General features: G+C 37.9%; 1 protein-coding gene across 1 annotated transcript in view; it reads left to right on the top strand.

Annotated features, from left to right (window-relative positions):
• Positions 1 to 26,701, top strand: part of ELP2 (elongator acetyltransferase complex subunit 2) — a gene marked incomplete at both ends in the record, with an annotated part of 40,381 nt that extends 13,680 nt beyond the window's left edge. The window contains 16 exons of the mRNA XM_082499662.1: positions 2,148 to 2,214; positions 2,906 to 3,040; positions 4,314 to 4,409; positions 6,213 to 6,313; positions 8,165 to 8,296; positions 8,780 to 8,929; positions 11,965 to 12,153; positions 14,247 to 14,316; positions 16,609 to 16,704; positions 16,833 to 16,890; positions 21,853 to 21,925; positions 22,355 to 22,541; positions 24,141 to 24,262; positions 24,841 to 24,983; positions 25,494 to 25,607; positions 26,545 to 26,701. Coding sequence (XP_082355788.1) covers positions 2,148 to 2,214; positions 2,906 to 3,040; positions 4,314 to 4,409; positions 6,213 to 6,313; positions 8,165 to 8,296; positions 8,780 to 8,929; positions 11,965 to 12,153; positions 14,247 to 14,316; positions 16,609 to 16,704; positions 16,833 to 16,890; positions 21,853 to 21,925; positions 22,355 to 22,541; positions 24,141 to 24,262; positions 24,841 to 24,983; positions 25,494 to 25,607; positions 26,545 to 26,701 — 1,890 coding nt within the window. The remainder of the gene's footprint in view (positions 1 to 2,147; positions 2,215 to 2,905; positions 3,041 to 4,313; positions 4,410 to 6,212; positions 6,314 to 8,164; positions 8,297 to 8,779; positions 8,930 to 11,964; positions 12,154 to 14,246; positions 14,317 to 16,608; positions 16,705 to 16,832; positions 16,891 to 21,852; positions 21,926 to 22,354; positions 22,542 to 24,140; positions 24,263 to 24,840; positions 24,984 to 25,493; positions 25,608 to 26,544) is intronic.
• Positions 26,702 to 27,294: the final 593 nt, after the last annotated feature.

The following is a 27,294-nucleotide window of genomic DNA, read 5'->3' as shown; positions in this document are numbered from 1 at the left end:
CTGCACCTGGGTCACAACAACCCCATGCAGTGCTACAGGCTTGGGGTGGAGTGGCTGGAAAGCTGCCTGGCAGAAAAGGACCTGGAGGTGTTGGTTGACAACCAGCTTAATATGAGCCAGCAGTGTGCCCTGGTGCTCAAGAAAGCCAATAGCATTCTGGCTTGTATCAGAAATAGTGTGGCCAGCAGAACTAGGGGAGTGATTGTCCCTCTGTACTCAGCACTGGTGAGGTCCCACCTCAAATCCTATGTTCAGTTTTGGGCCCCTCACTGCAAGAAAGATATTGAGGTGCTGGAGCGTGCAATGAAGCTGGTGAAGGGTCTGGAGCACAAGTCTTATGAGGAAGGGCTGAGGGAACTGGGGTTGTTTAGCCTGGAGAAGAGGAGGCTGAGGGGAGACCTTATTGCTCTCTACAGCTACCTGAAAGGAGGTTGTAGCGAGGTGGGGGTCAGTCTCTTTCAAGTAGCAAGCGATAGAACAAGAGGAAATGGCCTCAAGTTGTGCCAGGGGAGGTATAGATTGGATATTAGGAAAAATTTCTTCACCGAAAGGGTTGTGAAGCATTGGACCAGGCTGCCCAGGGAAGTGGTGGAGTCCCCATCCCAGGATGTATTTAAAAGATGTGTAGATGTGGTGCTTAGGGACATGGTTTAGTGGTGGACTTGGCAGTGTTAGGGTAACAGTTGGTCTTGCTGTTCTTGATGGTCTCTTCAAACCTAAACATTTCTGGTTCTGTCATCCAGAACTATCAGTCAGTGCACAAGTGACTAGCCAAATGAGGCTTAGGTGGCCATGAGAACACATTCTTAAGACCAAAACTTTCTGATTTAGAAGTTCCTGTTAAGCTATTCTGGTCATGTGTCTCGTACATAGATTGTTCTGTACCATAAGACTGCAAATGCAGAGCAAGGAGAAGTGGAGTAACGTTGTTTGATGGGAAGGTGATTTTTGAGAATATCAGGAATGTTGGACCAAAAAGAGAGAGGCACTGATTTCTGAGTATGGTTTTTTTCATACTCATTTTTCATACAAATTTTTCCTTTGGGTGAGTTGCTGTTGCTCACTATGTTCTCTGAAACTGAAGACAGAGGTTTTGGGAAATAGCAGCAACATAATGAGAAAGAAAAAAAAAAAAAGAAGCCTTTTTTTTTTTTTTTTCACGGCTGGGGAAAGAGACCTCAGTGCAGACTTGTGCTAATAGCAGAGACTAAGAGTTAAAATTAAATGATACTAGGCCTAGGTAAGGAATTTAGCAGAATATTATGCCAGAAATAATGTGATAGTTATTCATACTAAACTACACTAATGTTTTAACTGTAATGGTTATTTCAGACATTTCAAGTCAACTTGGGATCAAAAAATGTCATGGAATTAGGGCTTTTCCTGAGCAAAGAAAAACAAAGATGTTTTAAATGCTACGTAAACAATAAACACTTATGCCTTAATTAAATCAAAATAAAATGGTAATATTATATATGTTATGAATGAAAATATACTACTAATGAAAGTTTTAAAAAGGGAATCCAGACTGTGTCTGTGTTCCTGTGTTCTTGAGCCTATGTTCATGCAGGGTTTTCTATTAGCAGTTACATTTCTTGATGTATAACTTCCTTAGAAACTTAGTCAATAAACTTAGGACCCCATAAGTAATTCTTATTAATAGTATTATATTACTAATTATTGAAATAACTTCAAAACAGCTGCTCTTCTTTTTACACTTGATTTTACCTGTATTCATTTTACACATCATCTACAGTTGCATCCACTTCACACATGTAATAGAATTTATTTACTATGTCATTCCTGCATTATGTTATTCTTTGTGTACCACTGTGAGCCAGATAAACTTTAAAAAAAATTTCATCTGCATCACAGAGTGTAGCCTCTTGAAGGTGAGCACCTTAAATTTTCATTCTTTCCAGTTTATATATGGGAAATCCCATAATTGATACGTTTGCCCAATGGTGGCAAAACCGAAAAGGCTTATTTAGAATCTATCAGTAAAATACAGTCTTTAGTAGCAGCTTTTTTTTCCAGTTTCAAATAATGGAAGCTGTAAATATGAAAGACTTAAATCCAAAGCTAATTGCTGATATGTGCATGGTAATTAAGTGCATTTCTATGATATAACAGGAAATTTTATTCAGTTTCAGAAAATGTTAATACTCCCTGGCCATGAAGATTGGATAAGAGGCATTGAATGGGCAGTCTGCGGTCAGTACGAAAGATGAATAAAGTGGAATAATGGTTTAATGACAGTACTACTCTTTTACCCCTCTAACAGATGGCTTTGATGCACTGTAGCGCCTAAGCTCTTGTGGTTGTGATTTTTTTTTTTTTTTTTTTTTTTTTTTTCCCCTGAGATGGTGTCATTGGCTGCTTTTTTTAAAGGGAGGGAAAGTAGGGGGAAACAGTACTTTTCACCACTTTTTTTTTTTTAAGAGTAGGTGGTTAAGAGGAGAACCTATTCAGACATCAACTAATCAAATAGTTCTTGCAATGGAAAAAATAAAATAGAAGGAATTAGAGGATGCTACAATCCTGAAGAAAGAAAAGGAGGGGAGGAGTTCTTGAAGAGAATTGAGGTTGTCAGAATTTCGAGAGCGAAGGCCATAAGTAGTAGGGAAGGACATGTACAATATATACAGCATTTACCATGTCATCGATGTCTTATAAGCAGGGAACTGTCCATAATCAGTGTGTTATAAACTAGTAGAGAGTTTGAAATGAGAGAGTGAGTTGATGTTGAAATAAAACAGCAGTTTATGATAGTGTGTACAATAGGAAAAATTAGGATAATGTTGTAATGCATGTTTGCAAAGACGGTAGGTTAGTCATGGCAGTGTTTGCAATGAAAAAGCAATGGAAACATGATTGATTTATTTATTTATTTTAAACCAACTAGGTGAAGACCTTTTCTTAGCAAGCTGTGCTCAGGATTGTTTGATAAGAATTTGGAAAGTGCGTACAAAATCAAAGCAAATTCCAGAAACTGAAGATGATTCCATAAGACTGAAAGAAAATGTTTTTACTATCAAAGGTAGGCAACAGCTGTAAAATTCTCTTGCACAACTTTTCACTTGTATATCTGTTTGTGGTTCCAGGGGAGTTAACAAGGTGGTTACCATCCAGTTTGGTTTGTTTCTTGTATTAAAAGAATTTGAGGCCAGTTTGATGGCCTTATTTTTATTCAGCTGTTAGGAAAAGTGTAGTTATTGTTTTAAAGCTGTGACTATGTAAAGTTAACAATGTGTGGGAGAGTGCCAGGTGGATGAGAACAGTCTTTTTTCAGTGGTGCCCAGTGATAGGACAAGAGGTAACGGGCACAAACTTAAACATAGAATGTTCCATCTTAACATGAGGAGGAACTTCTTTACTTTGAGGGTGGCAGAGCACTGGAACAGGCTGCCCAGAGAGGTTGTGGAATCTCCCACTCTGGAGACATTCAAAACCCGCCTGAACGCTGTCCTGTGCAACTTGCTGTAGGTGACGCCGCTCTGGCAGAGGGGGGTTGGACTAGATGATCTCCAGAGATCCCTTCCAACCCTGACCATTCTGTGATTCTGTTACAGAAAAATGGTAAAGCAGTGAGAGAGTTTAATATCAACATGCACTGTTACACCTGTTCCAAATGCAGTACATGGGGGAGATATTTGTCTGTGGGAGGTAAGCTGTTGTGCAGTTCTCCAGTTTAATAGCATACCTTTAATTTTCTTTCGAATTCAATGCATTAAGAGGTGTTACTATTACTTAAACCTTAGAAAAGCACTGGAGAGAATAGATAAGTATGTGCAGGCTTACTTTATGGTTATTTAACATGCTGTTTGAGCACAGTAACATCAGGGGCTCACAATGCTGACATTGTGGGGTAAATCATTAGGCAACTTAGGTGATATAATGAAGTTTGTATGATGTTATGTTTAAAAAGTGCTCATGCTACTTGCTCCAAATCCTGATTCATTGTTTGGACTGTGTTTATGCTTGTATTTACAGTCATTTGGAGATGTAAATATGCATGAGTTTGAGTAGAGCCGATGTCAGAGTGTTTATTTCAAAATTGCTTGAGAGTTCTCCAGGAATTCTGTGACACCACTCTGAAGCAATAGGCTGACCTCTCAGCGTCAATCTGGTACTCAGGGTTTGTGGCAAAGTGGGTTTTCAAGGAGCTGTTCAATATCAATAGGCTATTGAGATGTTGGTAGATGATGAAAGCCGTTGATTTTTTTTTTTTTTTTTTTGACGGAAGATATCAGAAATGACCTGGTCTGTCTTGGCTTTTAGAAAGAAATGTGCTTTTCTCTCATTTGTGTTAGATACCGATACAACATATGCCATTACTTTGGAGTCAGTGTTGGCTGGTCATGAAAACTGGGTGTATGCAGTTCACTGGCAACCTTCATTTTTCAAAGGTAAAAATATACCAAGCACTTAGCAGTTATGTTGTGCTGTGTACATAGAGTACAGTCACATGTCTTTGTATTGTGTTTGTGTGTTCACTTGTCACTGTGGAGTATGAAAATGTTCTGCAAATAGTGTTTTATAAGTAAATGGTGTTGCCTTTTACTCCTGTTTTCTTTAATGAATGAAATAAAATAACTGAGCTGTACTGGCTTTATTGTAATTTATTTGTTGTTTATAGAATACAAATTAATTTAATTAATGTGAATTAATAGCTCTAATAGTTTACCTTGATACATGTATTTGAATTGCCTGTTCTTCAGAAGGTAAGCATTAACTCAAGAGCACTCCCTTCTTTTTCTTGGAGTACGAAGTGACAAATAGCAACATTTAGAAGACTAATCTTCAGTCTTCTGTGCGTTAATATAACACGCCAGGGATTCCTTGCGTAACAGTTTTCTCTAGCATGGATCTTTAAACATTAATGCAGACCCTCATGGAAAAAATTGTTATTTACAGTTTAATTTTGCATTTTGCCCTAGTCTTTCTCTTTAAATCCTTGAAGTCTGACAGCCTTGTTTGTGGTACTGTTTGCTGGTGTGTGTCTGCCTGACTTGTAAGGGAGGAAGATTCTTGACTTGACATGCTTGCACAATCAGAATACCCTTGTGTATTCATATTGGCGAAGGTGCCTTTTTTCTGAGATGTTTTAGAGTTAATGATGGCAGATGACTTCACCAGTACAAAGCACGGCTTTGCCAGTGTATATACAATACTTGAACAGTACAGTGCTATTAGAATGTCAAAATACCTTTAGCGGAAGGCACAGGACTTGCTTTAGAAATATTGGCTTAGTTATTATCTGTTCTTTAACTTTTTTTTTTAGACACCAATAAAAGATTTTGCCTGTTAAAGCAAGGTTTAGGAACAGTATAGGTGTGTAGGCTTTGCACTGCAGTCTGAAAAACTGTGCTGTTAGACCATGAAGTTTTCCAGGTGTTCTGGAATCGTGCTTCTGCATATGTGCAGCTGCTTATGTTCTGTGACCTGCCCAATCTTGGATTCCCCAAAATAGATTTTCTTCTTCAGTAGAGGCACACTGATCCGAGATACATATTCTCAATGCAGAAAGTAAGAGATCTGGTGCTGACATAAGATAATCGCCTCATGAGATGCCATCCAATATCTCTATTCTCAAGAAAGCTTCCTTAGTGGTTCTCCTATGAGTTTCGCAACTGGGTGATGAACCAGTTTCCTCTTCCCCATTCTAGCTGTGTTGGGCAGTTGTCTGGAGTGTTTCACTGCATTTTGTGGAGCAGTCCTTACTACTGTAGGTATTACAAGGTGCTAGAGTCTGTTGAAGTCTGTAGCGAATCTTAACACTTGGTTTGGGGAAAAAAAAAAAACCCAGTGAATACTGGCATAGAGATTATTTTGTTTTAAACTGTAGATCTCTTGGTAAAAACTTATTTGAGGAACAGAAATGAGAACTGCCACACAGTCTCTCTGTGAAGCTCTAGCTTTTCCTCTAAATTACATTTGTTTCAATATCGATTTGGAGTGAATAAACAGTAGAATATGGCTGTTCTCCTGTATGTGCTTTACATTTCCTTTGGGAGATTATGGCTAAAAAATACAATACCTCCTAATGAATGCCTGGCAGGAACGTAGAGCCTGTTAAGTCTGTCATTTAAGTACTGCATTGCATGTCTCTGCTGAACAATTTTCTTAGCATGTTTGGATTTCAATATGACCAAATTATTTTAGAAAGTATTCTCATAGGTTGTAGGGTGATGGTTTTCCTTGTACTGTAGATGGCAGCATGCAACAACCCATGAGGATATTGTCTGCATCAATGGACAAAACTGTGATCATCTGGGAACCTGAAAAAGAAACTGGAGTCTGGCTAGAACAGGCAAGTGTCAGTCTTTCTCACAATATGTACTGTTTTCAGTTTGCGTTTCCATCATTGTGTGTGTACTGTAAGGAACAAAAACTCTGTAAAATGCTGAGAGAGAAAGGCAAAAGCAAAAATACTTATTCTGATGCTGTGTTGTAAGTAAAACTATTTTTTTTTCAAAAATGATATGATGCAATAAGATTTTTATTGCTTGTTTGCTTTCTTATTGCCATACTGGGGACTTTGTAAGGGGATTTTGTGCTCAACTGTTATTCACAGTATAGCAAGCCAGATGCTGCATAGTAACACACGCTGTGTATTCCTCATAAGAAGAAGAGACCCTCCTGAATTATTTGTAGTTAATCCTTGTGGGAATGTGCACCCAAGCAGTTGCTACAGAGCAGCTAACGTGCAATTCACAAGCCTGGTTTTGGTCACAGTAACTCATTCATGGCCTGCATCATTAGGTTTTTTCTTCCATTTGATCTGGATACTCACATTTCACTGTAGTATTTTGAACACTGTTCTAATGTGGATCATCTTAAATAAACAAGTAGTACAACCAGATTTATCTAGTGCTTTGGTAGATGTCTTTGTTTTCAGTTGACCTGCTTTTCCAAATTGCAATAGTTCAGTTGGAATTGTTTGTGTTGGGTTATGCCAGCTGTTGTTTATGATTGTTCCTGTCACAAAGAACATTCTAATCCTCTCTTGGGTGAAAAAAAGAGAATTACAGTAGTGTATTTAATTTTTCCCCCGTTCCATTGAAAAGTTTTTGCGCCTTTCTACTTGAAGTAGAAACTAATTCATAATAGGGTGATCACATAGAGATGCCATTTGTTGTCCCTTGTTGTAATCCTTAGTTGTGGCTAAATTTACAAGCTTCTAAAAATGGGTTGTGCCGTAAAGCTTGTTGCAAGTTGTTACTCTTTCTTTTTACGTTCCGCTTGCATTGATTAGACCTGAAATGTGCAGCTTGCAGTTCAGATCAAACATTTTAACTTCAACAATCCTTTTTGCATTGAGGGTGGGAAATATGAGCTGGAAGCCTGCAGGGAGGAAGGACACAAGGGGAACGTGCCATTTTCTCTCTTTCATTTTGGTATGAGGAAAAAGAAGTCTTCACAAAATCATTCCTCTGCTCAGAAGTGAGACTAGAATTCCACCTCTAGTATGGCATATCAAAGTCACTTCTATATAAGCAGTATTTTTTGAATGAATGCTAATAAAATGGACATGCTAGTCCACACTGCCATTTAGAATGAGATATAGATTCATTTCATTGTGATCTTAAAAGCAGCTGTATAATAATGGGGGAATTGTTAGGAGTTCGGCTTGAAAGGAATTGTGGTCTTCTCTCTTGAATGAAACTTGAAAATGTAACTATAACAATCTTTTAATGTAATTAAAAACTTGGAAGAGAAACAGAGAAGTGGAAATATGGTAATGAATCTTGGAAATGAAGAAAAGAATAATGTAATTTGGAACCACTGTTCCTTTGGACCATTTCTCCATTTTGTGCAACAAAGCAATAGCAAGGCAACAGATGGCAAACTGTTGTATCCAATAGACTAGACTGAAACATAGAAAGATTGGGTTCTTGTCTCATCCAGTGTAGTGTTTTCTTTCCCCTGGGGGATTAAGCAAGATCCTACCCTAGATGTTTATGAAGGGAGGCTCCATTAAAGTGGCATGAAGCTTTTATTCCCATGATATTTTAGTGCTTAACTTTTGCAAATAAAATATTATTTCAATGTATCTTTGTGTGTAATGTGAACTCTTGCCAATAGCTAAATTTTCAACTCATGAGTTTATATGAAAGGAAGGCCATTTTCATGGATAATTCACTTCTGGTCATTAATTCAGGTGCGGGTAGGTGAAGTGGGTGGCAATACTCTTGGATTTTTTGACTGCCAGTTTAGTCCAGATGGTTCAATGATCGTTGCTCACGCTTTTCATGGAGCACTACACCTTTGGAAACAGGCTACAGTTAATAAGGTATGTTGTTTTTTTATTAGTAGTACTACTTGAAAGAATTACACTCATGTCACTTGAGGTAAGTTCTGTTGTTAATAGAAAAGTGTAACAGTACAATCGGAAATAATGGATTGAAATAATCCTTCTCTGAATATAATATTCTGTAGGAATCGCACTCCTGCACAAAAGGGAGGTTGCAATCTCCCAGGCTCTAAAATGTGTTGCTTTGCTGTGGGAACCATAAAGTCAGTGGAAGAAACTGAACTCCTTTGTGGTTGTGCTTTGTTCAGAAGTGGCAGCTGAACCAATAACACAGGTCTCTCTTAGATTGGAGCACTATATCAGTATTTGTGTCTCTTTAGCCACTCTGAGATCTAATAATTTGCTGTATTCAAATGTCCTTTTTTTTTTTTTTTTGTTAATAAGGACATTAATACTTTTTTTTTTGTTAGGATATGCCAATCCGTCAATTAAAAACTTGCTTCTTTGGTGACTTTTTAATAGAAAGAATGGACTCCAGAAGTTGTGATTTCAGGACATTTTAACAGTGTAGAGGACGTAAAGTGGGATCCGGAAGGAGAGTTTATCATCAGTGTTGGTTCTGATCAAACTACTAGACTCTTCGCTCCATGGAAAAGAAAACAAGAGACAGAGGTACAATCTTCAAAGATTTTGTGAGCTTGGTAAAGAGGGCTTGTATGTCCTGAGCTTGGAACAGGTCACCTGAATATAACTCAAACCTTAAATTTCCCCAAGCCATGACCTGTTCAGAATTGCTTGTGTAAATGCTTGGTTTGATCATTAAAGTGAAAACAGCACGTACTGAAAAATACTAGTGGCAGAGTTTTAGCAATTACATAGCATGACTGTTCTTTGATCCTGAGTTCACCTCCGAGTTACCTTCAGTTAGTGTTCTCCCAGGGTCTTAAAAACCAGGCTCTGCAGTCATTCAGAAGAAGGAATACACGGGCAACAGATGGTTACTAGAATTAGCCATGTTTAACACTTGGCTAAGTACTGCTGTGGGTAATCTTAAAGAAACTCAACTTTGGTTGTGTGGTTTTTTTTTTTTTTTTTTTTTTTTTTTTTTTTACACAAGCTTAATCTAAGCAAGCTTCTAACTGTATTTTTTTTACAATAGTTTGTTTATAATTCGTTTTGCCGGAATGATTAGCTGAACTGCATGAGTGCAGTTGGTACCTGTGCAAGCAATTTTCAGGAAGAATTATTCTTGAATAACTTTGTGTGTTCCAAAATAAGTGTAAATTTTGATGGGGGAAAACCCTGTCTAGGAATGCAAAAGTTCCTGTTTCTAGTTGATCATGCGTTTTCCTCATCTACCAATACAGCTTTTTCTGGCAGAACAGTACTAATGTTCTATTGAGAAAACTGGCAGAAATTAGACTGATTGAAGTCACATAAGGCCTTGTGCAAGCTGTGCTATTAGTTGGGGGAGGCAAAGTGTGTCTATTACAAATGTCTCATCAAAGCTTCTGTAGTATAGACCAGCACAGGATGTCTCGTGTTTTTGGGAGAGTGAATTTGGCATCAGATCCTTGATTTCCTCCTTCAGGGCCACACAGAAGTGGTGGCAATCCCAGCTCAAGTGCGAAGCTTTGCCTTGTGTTGTAGGAAGGGCGTCTCCAGTTTCCTTCCCTGTCTTTTCCCCTGATCTCCAATCTGGAGGGTACAACAGTGGAAAAGACAGTATGTTGGATTTGACATATGGGAGCAAAGTCCAAGACTAGCACATGATGTAAGTTGGCAGCATTCAAAGGAGTTGTTGACAGCATGTTGTCTGTGACCTACTGAAGTACCACTTTTTATTATGTATGCTGCTTCCTAAATTTTTTTTCCCTATTTTCTGAAATAACTGATATTTGTATGATTTACTTGTACAGCTGTTCCTGCTGTCCCTGAAACTTTTGAATTAACGGATTTAGCAGAGTGATTGCAGTCTTCGTATCTAAGTTTTTGGTGTGAACGGAATTATTGTACTTCCTCTTCCAGTTCTGACCTGCAGCAGCCACCTGGCTAGTTTGACCAGGTGTAAATGCAAGTAACATCAATACTTGTTGCTGCATGGGTTGAGGAAGAAAGCTATAGTATCCTGTCAGTGGGGTGAGGTGGAGGCTTGAGATAGAAATGAGTCGTTTGAAGGCATGTGTTCAGGACTTCTGAACCCTGAAAACCAGGTGTTTAGTTCTGCTGCTCATGAACTTAGACAACATAGGCTTTTAAAGTGCCTTACCTTCTTTACCATAGTGAGTTTAACATCTGAAAAATTACAACAGGTGACATCTGATGTTTATCTTAACAAGACACAATGGATGATTCAGATATCTATGAAAAGTTAGTATTACAGTTTTTCTCCATAAAAAGAGAACTAAGTATTAAATGCAAAAAATTATACCTTCTTAACATTTCAATTCTGCTATTGTACTGTATTGTTTTTTTTTTTAAGAATTAATGCTTTTTTCTCATTGGAAAATAATCAAGCCCTTGTGAAAACATGAGATTCTGTAGGATCTCCCAATTATCCAATTTAGGTTCTATCAGAACCTTCAACATTCAAAACTCAGTTGAATTTTTAGTGTGATAGGTGCAGTTTACAGTCATGGTAATGCCTTTCCTTATGTTTCTGTGATGTCTAGTACAATGTAAATTCTGTCTTGGCTGCAATTTTCCAACCATTGTAGTACTGAAGTAGTCTGTATTCATTCTAATTGATTAAATTATAATTCTGCTAGCTGTTAACTTAAAAGCGCACACTGTATTTTTCCAACAAGTATCATGTAGGAGTAGGAGCAAATGACGCTCACTAAAAATCTTTTCATGAAAGTGTATTTGCTAGAAAAAAAGTGGGATTTTTTTGAAGAATCATTTTTTTTCATGTGTGGAATATATTAGATATTTAGAAAATTTAAATAATATATATTTTGCTAATATTCTTTGCTTAGTGTGACTATAAACCTAACTTGTCTATGTAATTTCTGATCAGTTAATTCTTGTTTTCTTGGATTAACACTTGAAGTGTGGATAGAATATTTCAGGAAACTAGAAAAAAATTAATACTTCAAATGAAAACACTTCTAAAATAATCAGGATTTTCCAAATTTTTTTCCTGTAAGAAGCTATTTTGTTTATTTTCAGTTTTTTGCAAAGCTTCTATTAAATGGTCTCACTAAAATCAAGTATTTAAAGAAAGGGGAGAAGTAGGAACCTGTAGACTGCTGACAGCAGCAGGCTGCTGTGCTTTGTGAAAGGTAGATAAAAGAAACAAGGTAATTATCACTACCTTTTTAGGTCTTTCAGAGCTACAGTTTTGAAAGTAGTAAGTAGCGTACAGTCTTCCTTTTGCTTCAGCAAATTATGTCCTATTCCTGACTGTCTAGCATAAAGAAGTCAAAAGAAGTGTGGTGTGCCCTTAGTAACAGAGGTAAGCAAATGCCTTAAAAATATCAGTGCAGCAACACTGTTTGGTAATTACAGGAATTGTTTGGTGGAAGAATAGGATTTAACTGATGTATGTGAGCATACATTAGTTTTATGAATGTCAGTAGAAGGTTGTTATCAACTTTTATGTTTATAAAGTCAGCAAGTAAAGTGTTAGTACCTTTTTTGGAACTCAAAATCTTGCTGCTTTTCTGGTTCAGAATTGTGTTTTAACTGCATGTCTGTTTGTTTAGGTAACCTGGCATGAAATTGCAAGGCCTCAAGTACATGGATATGACATGCGTTGTCTGGCAATGATCGGCCGGTTTCAGTTTGTATCAGGAGCAGATGAAAAAGTGCTTCGAGTTTTTCGCGCTCCCAAGAATTTTATAGGAAATTTCAGTAACATCACTGGTATTCCAGTGGAGAAGCTGTGCTCCCATGTAAGTGTGCTAAAGCAATGCTAAATGAAGACAGCCCTCTTCAATGTAAATAAAATTAATGTTTTAGAAAATGTCAGATTGCACTAAACTCCATAAAAATTCTTTTAATAGTTCTGAAACCTTAACCTTGTTTTTCCTTTTCCTTCTATTTGCTTCCATGTGAGTTGTTTCATATGTATTTTCATGGTGGTGTCGTATAACACAGGTTGTATTTGAAACTAAACAAGACCTAGTGTCTGAAGATCACAAAGTGTATGGGTAAATTTTAAATAAGTCAGACCAAGTAGACTACTGTACTCACTTGGTTATTTGAAAGCAAACAATAAATCTTGGGAATGTGCTTCCCCTTAATTTAAGGGTGTAGTAGTCTTGTCTAGATGTAATTATTGTTGTGTGGTGATGTGTTGTTTTTTTTTTAATTGTATGCTTGGAAATAGTGTAAAGCTTTCAGCACTGTTGTTAGTTGTTGCATATAAATATTTATAAATATGTACTTGCTCATGCTTTATTTCCTCTTGGCATTGGAAATTTTCTTGAGGCCGCTACATTCCAGTTCTTAGTTGTCGATAAGTATACTTTCCTACTCTGTGGAAAGATAAGACTGCAGAGTTGCCATCCGTTGTTTGCTCCCCATTTGCTTTAAGATCTAATTCTGTTTTTCTCTTCATTTTGTTGAGCAGACCTCATTCAGGATAGTTGCCTCTGTACAGTCCCTTGCGTGCTCTTTGCATTTCTGTCTCAAAAGCAGTGTTTTCTGTGCAGCTTTGCAGAGATGGATTAGCTTTTCCATTTCATTTAACAATTGAAACATCTGGGAAAGAAATCTATTCATTTTTGATAGCAAGAAGTTACATAAGTAGTTGTTTAGCACTTTAATTCTGTAAGATTTTGTAAGCATTTGCGTTAATGATGTTGTACAAATAACATTGTGCTCTTATAGTGCTGGCAGATGTCATTATTTTACTTTTATGTAGAATTTCCTTATCAGCTCTTCTTCTCAGTGCTATTTTTTGATTCATGATATCACAGTGTTTCACATGGGCTTTGTTTAAAGAGGAAAGCTTTATGAGCTCTAATGAGACAGCTACTCTTAAATAGCTTTATTGAAATTGCTTTCTGTGAATGCTTTTTTTTTTTTCATTAAAGTGTGTAAGCTTTTTCTTAATTTAGCTCAAACGCCTTCCCAAAAAAGCTAGCTTTATATTCAGACAGGGTTGAATAGGATTATACTCAGTTCAAATCCATGGGATTGTATTATACTTTGGGTTGTAACGAAGAACTGTTTTTGGTTTAGAGGCCTTAGACTGGTGTGTTTCTCATACATTTTCTCATTAAATTATGAACATTCAAATAAATAACATAGTATTTTAAATTGTCACCTAAATTATTAATCCAATTCTGTAAAACAGTTTTTCTTTGAACTTTGCAGACACTGTAAGGAAGGGGTTTTACAGCTATTAAATCTATTTTTTTTCCATCTCTGCACAAAGGGCCCCAAGTTCACTTACCCTTTCTAACTTTGGCATTTTTCCCCATACCTCTATGGAAGTATTTTCTGCCTGATGATTTCTTTCCTCTGTGCTGCTCTAAGCAGCCACATCTTTGTGCTATGTGCTGGGTTGTGTTTTTGAAGTTGTGGGCACAGGCACCCTCTGTTCCCTTTTACAAAGTGCTGCTTTATTATTTCACCTCAGAACAGACTGTTTCCCAGTCCTATTATGTTAAAAACTGCAGTTTGATTAATTATCAGTTGATTAATTATCGTGTATATCCTAGAATAATTAAGAGTGTGGAAGAAAACCTGTAATTAGGGATGAAGATGCTTGCTTTACAGCAAAACCCTTGAGATAAGGCCTTAGAAATGTTTTTTTTTTTTTTTTTCTGGCAGAGTACTGGTCTTCATTTTGTCCAGGGTGTGTTCTGGATGAGTTGGGAATTTTCAAAGTACCCCCCCCCCCCTTCACTGATCTAGAAAAGTCTCTTTTTAGCACAGGGATTCCTTTAACTGTGGCCTTTGAAATCTGAACCTACATGGCAATCTGTCTGTAATCTTTCTTTCCCTTTTTTTTTTTTTTTTTTTTTTTTAAATTTAGCAATCATCTGATCTTCCAGAAGGTGCAACTGTGCCAGCTTTGGGATTATCCAATAAAGCTGTTTTTGAAGGTATGGCTAATGAGAAATAATGGTGATGGTGCTTCACATGGAAACTTCTTTTTAAAATGATTTTTTTAGCATACGTCTTTTTGTTAGGGCTGTCATTGTAAGCTTGAATGCAAGTTTAGAATCTAGAAATAAAATTGTACAAAGTATTTATTTCTCTGGTAGCACCTAAGTATGGTGCTTAAAAATAAAAAAGCGAGTCTTTCCTCCCTTTCTCTGCCTTTGGTTTCTCCCGTAAATATCCCCCAATGTCTTGTGCATACCCAAAATGCTCTTTCCCTGCCTTCTATGCTGTGTCCCACTCCCCTCTAGGAAGTAACACCACTGAGTCTGTGCAGTGCTCCCGAGAACCTCTCCTGTTGACTGATCTTGATGTGTTTCACATGGATGCTGGGTCTCATTGCTTTCCTGTGATGAGTCTGGGAGTAGCCAGATCGGGATATTATTCATATTCCCCTGCCTGCCATCATTCCTCTGTTTTCTCCATGCTCACTAGCTGCTCCTCCCCACCAAGAAGATTGATGACTTTTAGCCAAAAAAAAAATTAGTATTGAGTAGTGTACTGTGAAAACTAGGTTCAGAGTTGTTAAAGTAGGACTACCTGTTGCTACCTGTGGTTGCTCTGTAAAACACCTTGACCTCCAAAGCTACATTCTGGAGTCTTTTTCAAACTCTCCTCAAATGTTAGCACCCTTGTAGAGCCTTATAGAAGTAATGCTGCTTTGAGGGGGATCAGTCACATTTTCTGTTACAGTGAAAATGGCCATAAACCTTCTACAGGTAAATGATGCTTTGTGAAAGTATTTGGGAAGGAAGAATTAGTTAGCCAACAGTAACTAATGTTCTGTTGGTAAAGGCTGGTGAGGCGCCAGATTAATTTCTTGGAGAGGTGGTGGGGATTGCATTGTGCGGGAACAAGGAAGGAAGGACAAACACCTGTCTAGGTGATAAAAAATAACTGAGTAGTGTCTTGAGACTGGGGATGGCACTGGTAATCTGGTGTGTAATAAAGTTTCTGGTAAAAATGCATTTACACTGGAATCTACAAATAAGATCAGACCTGTTTTTTTCTCTGCTTAAAGCTTTATCAGAAGGTGTCAATTAAAAAAGGAAGCATTTTAATAAGCTTTGTCTCCAGGGTCGTCAGTGGCAATGCAGCTAAATTTTCTTAAACCTTCGGTGAGAGAAAAGTAGCTTTGTTGTACTTGAAGTAACTTGTAAAATGTATTTTGGCAAAAACTTTTTTTTTTTTTGCTTTCTCATGAGTCCTTCTGCAGAGAGAGGGAACAAAACTTCCTTCTCCTAGAGTATTGTCACACACACAATAACTAACTTTCATGTTGCACACCCAGAAGCAGCACTTATGAGTTGAAAAGCTGTCAAACTTTCCTGCATAGTCCACCATTACTCACCCAATGCTGTCAGCACTGATGGCTTAAATTAAAGCCCCACAGAACTCTCTTCTTGGTGGTCTGCAGAGGAATCTTCATGGTGAGCAATGATCAGACAGCAGTCTCAAATTAGATAAATGTTGCTAATTTCATTTTCAAGGGGAGAGAAGACAGGATGAATGAGAAGATAGTCTTTCTGTTCTACTTTTTCTGTACCTGCTTTCTTAAAACTGCTGTATTTGAAATGTACACCTGGCAAAAAGTTAGATTCTGTCTGAGCAACTGTTCTCCAATTCTGTACCTTTTTCTTAAATAATACTTTCAAAGTGAAGGACAGAGTTGAATTTTAACTTTAACTGAGTAATTTCAGTTACTTCTGGTACTTTTGCCTAAAGCTAAGGACTGAGCCCTCAGCAATATTGCTGAAGTTGGCAAATTGTGGATACACTTCTGCAAGCATGGCTTTTCGTTTAGGGGTCTACATTTAATTTAGGAATTCATCACTTGTATCTGAGTTTTTTGCCTTAAACATTTTCAAATGCAGAATGAAAGGTTTAACATTGTGGAGGAACAGGTTCAACTCCCAGTGATTGCTTCTTTCAGATAAATCAAAGTCTCTTTAAGAATCTCTAAAAGAGACTGCTGATGGAGAGAGGTCACTCTCGGAATGGAATTAGTCCAAAAGTTAGCTTTTTTTTTTCTCTCCTCCTCTTCATTCCCATGTGCAGGAGAATAACTAGAGTCTAATATTCATATTATTGTAACTCTGGAAGCAGAAAAACCTAATTTCAATTCCTTTTATTGTACAAAATAATAGAAATTTTTTACTTGTATAATAAGTGTTCATATTTTCCCTCCTGTCAAGTAAATTCTCTTTAGCTAATGAAGTCCTTGCTTTGAATAGGAGATGTGGCTGTTCAACCGTCTGAGGATGAAGAAACATTTAATACCATTTCAAATCAGTATCCTGAGATTTATTTTCAACCCTTGATCCTTACAGGTATGAGATTCATTTCTGTTGTAGAAAATAGAGAAAGAGGTTCATTGAGTATAAACTTGAAGCATTATTTGGCTGATTTTTAGATTATTTTGTACTGATTTTGAATATGTTATACAAATGTCTTTTAGAACCTCCCCCAGAGGATCACTTGCTGCAAAATACCTTGTGGCCTGAAATTCAGAAGTTGTAAGTTTTATTTTTCTCTTTTATTTAATTCACAAACTTTCCAGAAAGGTATTGCAACAATGGTCTTGTAACTCTTCCTGTTTTATTACCTGATTTGACTTTGTGTGCAGTGTATTGCTTGTAAAATAAATTATATATATGTAAAAGTTGGGAAATGATGCAGAAAATTGCAGTTAAGACTGATGTGTCACAAACCTTTATTTCACTAGTTGGTTCTATACCAATGAAGTATGTATGTTTTTAGCACAAAGCTATTCTTCTTTTGAATTTGTAGCGATCAGACTTTCTTTGTCCCTTTGGATGTTTATCTTGTGAAGTTCTGTTAGGATACCGATCCCTGGGGTTTTTTTTTCCCCTTTGTTCCAAGGGAATAGTAAGGTTTCTAGTCTGCTATAAGGAACTGTGGCACGTTTTCATGGTCTTCTCTGTGCTGTGGAATGTGATGGGCCTTCCTTTCCATACTGCAGTTTTTGTTTATGTCTGTCTGTTCAGCACATCTGCTTAAAATCTTGCCTATACCGAAGGTGTCTCTGCATAAGGAGTTTTCCGCTTCTTTCCTCTTTGTGGCACAGACTTGCAGATCAAGTTTGTCTTTCTGGTATGGAAGTAAAGGCTGAGACATCAAGGAAGGAGCTTCACTCTGAAGCATAACAGACTTGTGAGATGCAATAGGTGGAAGCAGCAGCCAAAATAGGATGTGCCTAGTGGTTGAGCAAAGTGATGAATGTTGAGTAAGATGGTTACCAACCCAGTTTGGGTATTGAATGCTGACAGAGTGGGTTGTGGATTACAAAGATAATAGGGTTATGTGGTCATGACAATTGTTTTGAGGTTGCAGGGTTTTGGAATTCTTCAGCTGTGTCTTGTTCCTTCTTTTCTGAGATTCAGAATAACTTGCAAATTCAAGTCATCCCCTTATTTGTTTCCTAAGGATCCCGGTAACATTAGGCTACACTTTCACAGTCTTCCAAGTTTTAGTATCAATCTCCAAAGTATAGCACAAAGAAATTAATTGTCTCAAGCTCTTAAGGATTTATTTATCTGAATCTCCTGAAAGAGTGGTTTCAGGCAGGCACAAGAAGAATGTTGAGCCTTTGCTGTTGATTACAGCTCCCTTTGTACATTACCAGTTTTGTGACTTTAGGTGGAGGAGACACCAAATCTTTGGGAAAACAGTTTGCAGGTTGCTTTCTTTTGACTGAGTGAGAGATTCTGTAGTAGCTCATCTTTACCTAAATTGGGCAGTTAATCTTCTTTGTATGCTTTTAAGCTCTTTTACTGTGTTTATACTCAAAAGTGCTTATAAGAGGGAAGCTGGTGGGTATTAAACCATATCTACATTTTGTAATTTCTAACTCTTAACTGCTTCTCCTGTGCATGCTATGGCCGTTAATGCACCTGCTCACATAAGCAGTTTGGTGGGGGACCTTTAGGTAGGGAAAAGGAGCCAAGGCCAAATTTTTTCTTCATTTGCCTTTGACATTTCTCAAAATCTAGTGAGACGTTAATCTGTGATGTTCTGCTAGAGGAGAACTGCCTATCTCCTTTTATATCCTGCATTCATTAAAATAATTGCATTTTATGATGGTCTTCAGGTGACTTATCTGAGCAATTTTTCCTGTTTTTAGAGACAGTGTACATGGTAGGGATTCTTTTATGCAAGGGCAACAAGATGTAAAGCATTCATAGACTTTCAGATTTTTTTTTACTCAGGATAATCTTGAAAGAAGTAACATAAAATTGCATAATGTAGACTTCAAGTTGCCATAGCAGCAGAAAAAAAAGTGAGGAACTGACTTGCTAAAAATAGCTTGTTTGTCATTGACATTTGTATATTTGCAGCTCTAACTTGACACCAAATTTTGAAGGATTAGTGTTGGGTTTTGAAAACTGTTTTCTTGAGTAAGTTTTAGTATGAAGAACTTGCTGATTTTTTTTTTTTACGTAATCTAATAACTTTAAAATAAAATTATGATAAATCCTGTGAGAGTATGCTAATCGTTATCCTCTTGGAAAATTACCATTGAGAGTTTATATGCAGTAGGCTGAGATTAAAGCCTGAGTGTTGACATAAATATATGTGTTTATATGTATGTACATTTCATGTAATACACTTGGAAGTCTTGAGTGATCCTTTTTGACACTAGAAAATTACTGTAATCATGTGTCTGGACACTTTGAAAGTCCAGTCAGTTTACCTGTGGATAAAAAATTGCTATGAATTGCACATAGCTAAGGCAGAACTGCTTGTGGTTGTGTGGTGGCTTGACCCTGGGCACCAGGTGCCCAACAAAGCTAATCTATTGCTCCCCCTCCTCAGCTGGACAGGGGAGAGAAAATAAAATGAAAGGCTTGTGAGTCAAGATAAGGACAGGGAGATCACTCAGCAGTTACTGCCACGGGCAAAACCAGACTTGACTTGGGGAAATTATTTTAATTTATTACCAATCAAATTAGAGTAGGATAATGAGAAAAAAAACCAAATCTTAAAAACATCTCTCCCCCCTCCCTTCTTTACAGGCTCAACAGGGGGCCTGGGGAATGGGGGTTCATCAAAGTTTCTGCTGCTCCTTCCTCCTCGGGGGGGGAACGGGACACACTCCTTACACTCTTCCCCTACTCCAGCATGGGACCCCTCCCTCGTGAGACAGTTCTCCATGAACTTCTCCAATGTGAGTCCTTCCATGGGGTGCAGTCCTTCAGGAGCAGACTGCACCAGCATGGGGTCACAAGTCCTGCCAGCAAACCTGCTCCAGCGTGGGCTCCTCTCTGCACAGGTCCTGCCAGGAGTCTGCTCCAGCACAATCTTCCCGTGGGGTCACAGCCTCCTTTGGGCATCCATCTGCTCCAGTGTGGGGTCCTCCGTGGGCTGCAGGTGGATATCTGCTCCACCATTAACCTCCATGGGCTGCAGAGGGACAGCCTGCCTCACTATGGTCTTCACCACAGGCTGCAGGGGTATCTCTGCTCTGGAGCACCTCCTCCCACTCCTTCACTGACCTTGGTGTCTGCAGAGTTGTTTCACATATTCTCACTCCTCTCCCTGGATGCTGTTGTGCAGCAACTTTTTCCCCTTCTTAGATACGTTATCCCAGAGGCACTACCACTGTCACTGGTGGGCTCAGCCTTGGCCAGCAGTGGGTCTGTCTTGGAGCCAGCTGGCATTATGGCCTCTGCCCTCCCCCGCCCCCCTGCTACCAAAACATTGCCACACAAACCCAATACAGGTTGAAAATGTCACTCCATTATTCATTCACGCAGTTGCTTCTCTCCATTGTGAACCTTTTTGATGTTGTGCTACTTAATGAAGGGGTTGGATTGCATGTATGGGGCATGGGGAAGGGGTTGTACTGCAGCTTCTACACTTAAAAGGCTCATACACCCTTGTAAACAGCATCTTCTCTTGCCACTAACTTTATTCTATTTACTGGAGACAGCACTGGGCTATATAGGCTGTTGATCTGACCTGTGATAGTCCTGCTTGTTGTGACTTTGCAACAGACAGTATTTTAAGTTTTATTTAAAGAGAAAAACTACACTTTAATGCTTTTTAGCAAGAACAAAGTTGCGTGCAGAAGCTGAAAATGTTTGTCAAGTGCTCTTCAATACTACACACAGGAGATAAACCAAAAGTAACTGAGGACTTGTTTCACAAGTTGTTCCACGGGTTATTTTTCCTTCATTGAATTTCAGGAAATTTATACTTTTCATGGGATAAGTGCTTCGCAGTTTTAGAAACTTGACTTTCAATGCTTTTCACTATAAAATAGTCTCCAGGAATGTGCTTTAAAGGTAAGCATTATGATAAGACTCCTGCTGGTGGCAGGGTGAGTGGAAGACATGGAGTAATACCGTCGTCATTATAAGGTACAGTCCAATTTGGACATAAACATTCCAGTTAAGTGCAGCCACCAGTCCCTCTCCCCCCTGAAGGCCCAGGTACAGTTACTCTTCGTGAAAAGCCAGTGCATCCCCCATCTTCAAACATGAGTGTGGGAGTCTGTCTATGGGATTTGCCCAGCAGCAACTCTTCTGAACTTCGTTCAACAGATCTAGACAGTAATTTGTCATTTAAACAGATGGCTGTTTTAGCTGCAAGTAAAATCCCATGATCATCAATCCCATGTAAGAACTTCTTTGCAACGGTGCTAACCAGAAGAGTTTATTAGGAGAACTGCCTATCTCTTCAGAGCTAGGAATCAGAGGAGACACACACACACACACACCCTCCCCCTGCAACTGGTATTTAGCTGATATTTGTCCACTGTTTATAGATTGCAGCTCCAATTTTTCTCTACTTCCAGTGTGTTTTGTGACTGACTTTAATTTGTGTTAGTCTGTGTGGCATTTCTGCTTATTAGTTAAATCCCAGTCTGGATATGTGAGCTTGAATTCCAGCAGAACTCATGCAAAGACTGATTAAAAATGTATTTCCGGAGGAAGCGAGAAGTTTTGTTTTCCTTTTCCAATGTGATTCTTGTCCTTTAATTCAGAAATCCTCTTTCAGTGTTTCACAGAACAGGCATCCTGTGGCTGGTGTTTGTGGTGTATTTCTTTGGTGATCTTCAAATATGTGGTTTCTGATTTTTATTGGTAGTGTTAAAATCGCTTCACAAGAAAATAAGAATACATTAAATGCTGCTTTAGTCTGCTTTGTTAATCATTAGTGTAGCTTTGGCAGTGCTGATGCTTTAGAACTGTGGGATGGGCGGGTGAGATTGTTCTGTAGACTGTTCCTAAATATGAAAGAATTTATGCAGATGTTTAAATTGAATGCTGAACGCTATTAGGAATTATTTGGGACATAGTACTGAAACAGTGGTGAGAAGTTCCTGCCAGGTGCCTTTTACTTTTTGAAAAAAAAAAAAAAAAAAAAAAAAGGATTTAAATTAACTTAAGAACCTTGATACATACTGCAAAAATGACTGTGATGTGTTAAATATCTTTTCACATTTATTTCAGGTATGGACATGGATATGAAATATTTTGTGTTGCTTGCAATAATTCGAACACTGTAATTGCCTCAGCATGTAAGGTAAGACAAGATTCTAGCACCATCTAGTGAAAAGTGCCACCAGATTTTTAGGGCTAGCAGAGCAGGAGTCAGAATTCTGTTTGGGCTGAATTCTGTTCTTTCACTTAAATGTGCAAGATTTTGTATAGATGACAGTTGCCTTGCAAAGGTGAGAGTGAATGCAGAAAAGCTATTATTCATAAATTATGTATGATTAAGTTGAAGATATTAGTAAGATAAATTCTAACAAATACAGGTATAAAACAGTTATTGATTTGTTGTCAGCATTCCTAGAAAGTAGTGCAACAATCTTGAAACTTCCAGAGGAAAGCTGATTCTAACTTGATTGGAAGCCTTAAAACAAGCCCCCCAACATCTTAGTATTTTGAAATGTGTGACTTTTATGTTTGCTTTCATTAATTCTCACTGATATTTTTTCCATCAATACAGGCTTCTAAAAAAGAACACGCAGCAATTATTCTGTGGAGCACTAGTTCTTGGAAGAAACTGCAGAGTTTGTCATTTCACAATCTGACTGTTACTCAACTGGCATTTTCTCCTAATGACAAGTTTTTATTAGCAGTTTCTAGAGACAGGAGTTGGTCACTGTGGAGGAAACAAAACTCATCAGAGTCAGGTAAGATATATGTAAATTGGATATACACATTTGAAGACTTTGCAGTTTGATATTTTTGGCTTCAAAATATTTGAAAGAGAATTGGTAAAATATTTTAGTGGCCATTTTCATTACAACTTTTAAGAATTAATAGTGTTGTAGGGTCCTGTGGCTCTAAAAAGTGCAGTTAATGGAGTATAGGAAAGCTGGAAAGGGAATTAAAATGTGGAGAAGAATATAATCAGGCCTTAAATGCTGTTTGATTGATGGATGTAATGAAGTCAGCTATTTGTCCTCCCACCTTCTGCTTGTGACTGTATGTTTCAGATTTACTGAAATCAAGATGCTGGAGCGTAACGCAGGAACTTCAAACTGGTGTTCTATCAAGGAAAACCTTAATCTCAGTAATCTGTGCAGACTAGGCTGGAAGGTTCATTGCTACACCCGTGTCCTGCATAGAGCTGCCTTGTCCCTGTTTGCAGGGCATGACACTTTGAGACTCTTGACAGGATTAATCTCTTGTCTTTGGTGTGGCTTTCTGATAATCCTACACAATTAATTAATTTGACTAGGACTGACTCTGTCTGGAAAAAGAGCTTATAGTAAAGATTCAGTTGACTTTCTCATTATGACTTTGAGCTGTGCACAATCAGGAGGAGATTGCTATTGAACACTTTAATGGATTCCTACAACAGATGCTTGTGCTGAAAATTTTATCATTGCACTGTTGGCTTAATAGCACATAAACACTACTGGGCTCTGTAGAGTTTTCGTAGAGACTTGGCAATGAGTTTTGGCCCCTTCAGACAGTGTCCGGCCATATAATGGCTTGAGATTCTGTTCTATTCAAACTTGTATTCTAAAGCCTGGCATAATGTCAACAGTAGCTACGCAGCATAAGGAGTATGAATTCTTATCAGAAGTAGAGGAAATCCTCTTTTCATCTGTTCATCAATAACTTTTCTGTCTACAAAAAGCATCATTATCAGTGTAAAGCAAAACTGCTGGTATTGGCATCCGGAGAAATGGTTATTCAAAGTCTGTGCTCCAAAATGACAGCCTTTTCTCTTGGGAAAAGCATTCCCATTCACTGATCCCGCTGAACAGATTTGTTGCCTGATTGTATCTGTGTTGAAATGGCAGTCTGTGTCTTTGGGAACAGATTAATCTTTACATTTAGATCATTATGATTTGAGCTCTTGGGGCTTTACTGATAAATAGGAACTGTAGTGAAATTATTGGGTATGTAAACGCACTATACTAAAACGTTTGATGTCGATGTTCCTATTAAAAACTTATACAGAAAGAACCCGAAGGTCTTACATTTGGACTTAAATTTTGCTGAAACAGATACATGTGTAAAAGATCAAACTGTTCCTGCTGGTTTAGTAGGAACAGGGCTGAAAGGCTGACTGAGATGGTCTTGAACAGGTGCTAATTATCATTGTGATAAGTGTTGGAAAAAAATATTTATGTGGTGCTAAGTATTCCCAATTGCATTAAAGATGGATTAAATAATGTCAGAGTATTCCTGCAGTTCTTACATAGAGTTAAGTAACAATTACTTTACGTATTAAAAGTAGTTGAAACAAGTGTTTTCCTCGTTATGTTTCGTTCCAGGACCAGTCTTCAGTTGCTGTGCGTACACGGACAAAAATACAGCTGTTCACAGTCGAATCATTTGGTCTTGTGACTGGACACCAGAGAGCAAGTATTTTATTACTGGTAGTCGGGACAGAAAGGTAATTAATACAAAAGGCATTAAAAAAGCCCAGAATAATTTAAAACGTATTTTAGATTAGTAAATGCTGTGTTCTAATGAGCCCGTATTTCATAAATAAGCAAAAATCTTATTGTGTGTATTACCACAACAATCAGCAAGACTTTCATATGCTAAATAAAGTGTTTGAATATGTATGTACAAGACTGTGGTCTGCCAGTTGGACTTTCTTCTTTTTTCATACAGTAAGACAAGCGTATAGAATCATAGAATGGTTTAGGTTGGAAAGGACCTTGAAGATCATAAAGTTCCAAAGCCCCTGCCATAGACAGGGACATGTCGCATAACTCTTACAGGCCTCTTAAGTTTTTCTTTAATTGTCATAATAGAATCTGTTTTTGTTGTCAGTATCTTTAATGAAATCAGACAGACTGTCTAAAAAGTTGAATCTTTGTAGATAGATATTTTTTACTATTTTGAGGGTCATCCATTTTGTTCCATTCCCCAGAAGTATTTTAACTAAGTTATTCCCTATTTTTTTGTAAATGCATTTAGAAAAAGATGAAAGTGAAAATTCCTATATGATTCTCTTTCTTACAGGTTATTATCTGGGGCCAGTGTGATTTGTCTGTGACTACTGAAGGGGATACGTTGGACTCAATCAAGCCATGTTCAACAGTACTGGATGCTGGGGATTCTGTTACTGCTGTTAATATCAGCCGTGTGCTTACTCCTGATGGAAGGTATTGCTGTTTTTCTGTAATGCCATTTTGTGTTTAATTTGAAATATCTATTTTCCCCCTTTAGTAATTTTTTTTTTTTGTGACTAAACAGCTCCTAAAATCTACCTGTCAAATATTTTGACTGTTCTTGGACTGAATGAACCTAGCCTTCTTTTGAGGTGTATGGTGACTTCTCCAAACAAGTATAACAAGAAAAAAAAACAACGGGGGGAGGAGGGCATGAACACATCTGAAACACATTCATTCTTCCAATGATATTGACTGATCTGATACTGTAATAACTTCCTTATTTTTTTCCTAAATAAATATATTTTGCAGGTTTCTGCTTTGCTCATTTTTTATGAAGAAGCTTTGAATTAAATTGTGCTTTTTTTTAATGTAAAAGTAAATATTGATTTGAAGGGCAAGGTGCAACGCAGTTGCTAGTTCTTTCTAGCTTGCGTTAGAGCCAACGTTGCCGAGCTGCCTACTGTAATCTCTTTAGAACTAATGCAGTTATTCTCTTGATAGATATATTGTTGCAGTAGGCTTAGAGAATGGGAAGATTATCTTGTACACATGGAAGCAGAGTGGGCAAGAACCAGCACTAGCTGATTGGACCATGTGTGTGGAGATGGATAACAGGTATGTCTTTTGAAGTAAGTTAGGAGCAAGGAAGTATTATTCTTGAGGCTAATAGTGCTGGAGTTCTGTTCTTATAGTATAAAATGATATGAAAGGTTGATCCCTGAAAGTCTGAAGATGTCTATAGGCAAAATGTGGAAATAAAAATTTTTTTTTTTTTAAATAAATCTAAATAACCAAACTCCGGTAAAAACCAAGGGGAGGGGGTGGTAAACCCCCAGATACTTAATGCTGTGCAAATGCTTTAAGAAGTATTACCCTCTGGCCCCAGTTGGGGTGTGGAGGTGGGGAGGGAAGCTTTATTATCATTAGCCATAAAATAAGATGCTAGAAAACACTGAAGGGGGGGGGGGGAATCGCTCTCTGTATACATTAGCAAAACATTTTTGAGTGGATGACAGCAAGTTTTCAAGAGCAGCATCTAGCAGAAACCAAAGGAATGATGTGTCGCTGCTGCAGTGACAACTACAGAAACTCTCTTTCAAGAGACTTTGAATATTTCACTTGGAGCACTTTCCTAGATTCATCCTTCACACACTGGCATTGGTAGTACCAGAAATTAAAGTGGATGGTGACTTTGGCCTGTGTGTGCTTGAAGTGAATTGGAAAGAAACACCAGATAACAGGAAATGGCAGACTAAAAGCCAGAAATCTGTCATATCTCAGTAATTGAGATGCTAGACCTGCAGCTTAATGTGGTAAAACTTGAAATCAATAGCTGTTTAAATTATTGATGAGTGAGAGGATAAGATGTCATTAGTGTTAATGGCCCTCCTTATTTTAGGAACTTTTAATACCTGCTGGTTGTCACAAGTCAGTTTTTCCTGTTGGTAGTGTTAAAAGAAGAGTACTAATTACATAAATGTTGATGTTTACTCTCACATGCCCAGCTGTGTTTGACATTTTGCAGTTATGTATGGATTTCTTTTTATTGCAGCCAATGTCATGCTCTTGCTGTGAAGCGTTTATGTTGGAGGCATCGTGCGGGCAGAGCTGGACATAATGATCAGAACGGCAGCGAGTGGTTGCAGCTTGCAAGTTGTGGAGCTGATCACTGTGTTAAGATATTCAACATCAACAGATTTGCTCTGTAGCAAAGATAGCAGGGCCTGTCTGTGCAAAACAAATTCACAAAATTTTGATTTCAGCTTTAACCATTTTGATTGTTGGGTTTTCTGGTTTGCGCTGTGAAAAGTGAAACATCTGACATATAACTTTTAAAACTACCACAAAAGTAGCTTTAATATGTCAAATATTTTTCTAATTCTGCAGTTCCAGGAGTATGAAGTACTTTATATGTTTTGGTTGGTGAATATCCTGGAACTGAGGGATGGGAGGTGGGGTAGGACATGAAAGAAGGATAATGGGATGGCTTTGTTCACTGTGACTCCAGGGGTAGGTGGGAAGCTGCTGGTACTTGGGAGGTTCTGTGCTTGGGATTGCCAGTGGAGTACCGAGTTGTTTTGAACTCCTTATTAAACTCAACTGTCAGTTGACCTGCTAATGCTGACACTGTGTGTTTAAGCATATGCAGTTAAACAGAGATCAGTTAAATATACAGCTTTCTCTGATTGCCTTCTGAATGTATGTTACAGCCCTGATCCAAGTCTTAGACCACCTTACTTTAAGAGTAGTTTGTGTCTGAGTGCTTGGACAGGCCCGCTGTTTATATTCCTCTTTCTTCTGC

This window comes from Vanellus vanellus (genome assembly GCF_965231255.1).
Source record: "Vanellus vanellus genome assembly, chromosome: 2".
Taxonomy (NCBI): Eukaryota; Metazoa; Chordata; class Aves; order Charadriiformes; family Charadriidae; genus Vanellus; species Vanellus vanellus.
The sequence above is the reverse complement of the archived record's forward strand: the minus strand, read 5'-3'. Positions and strand labels throughout refer to the sequence as shown.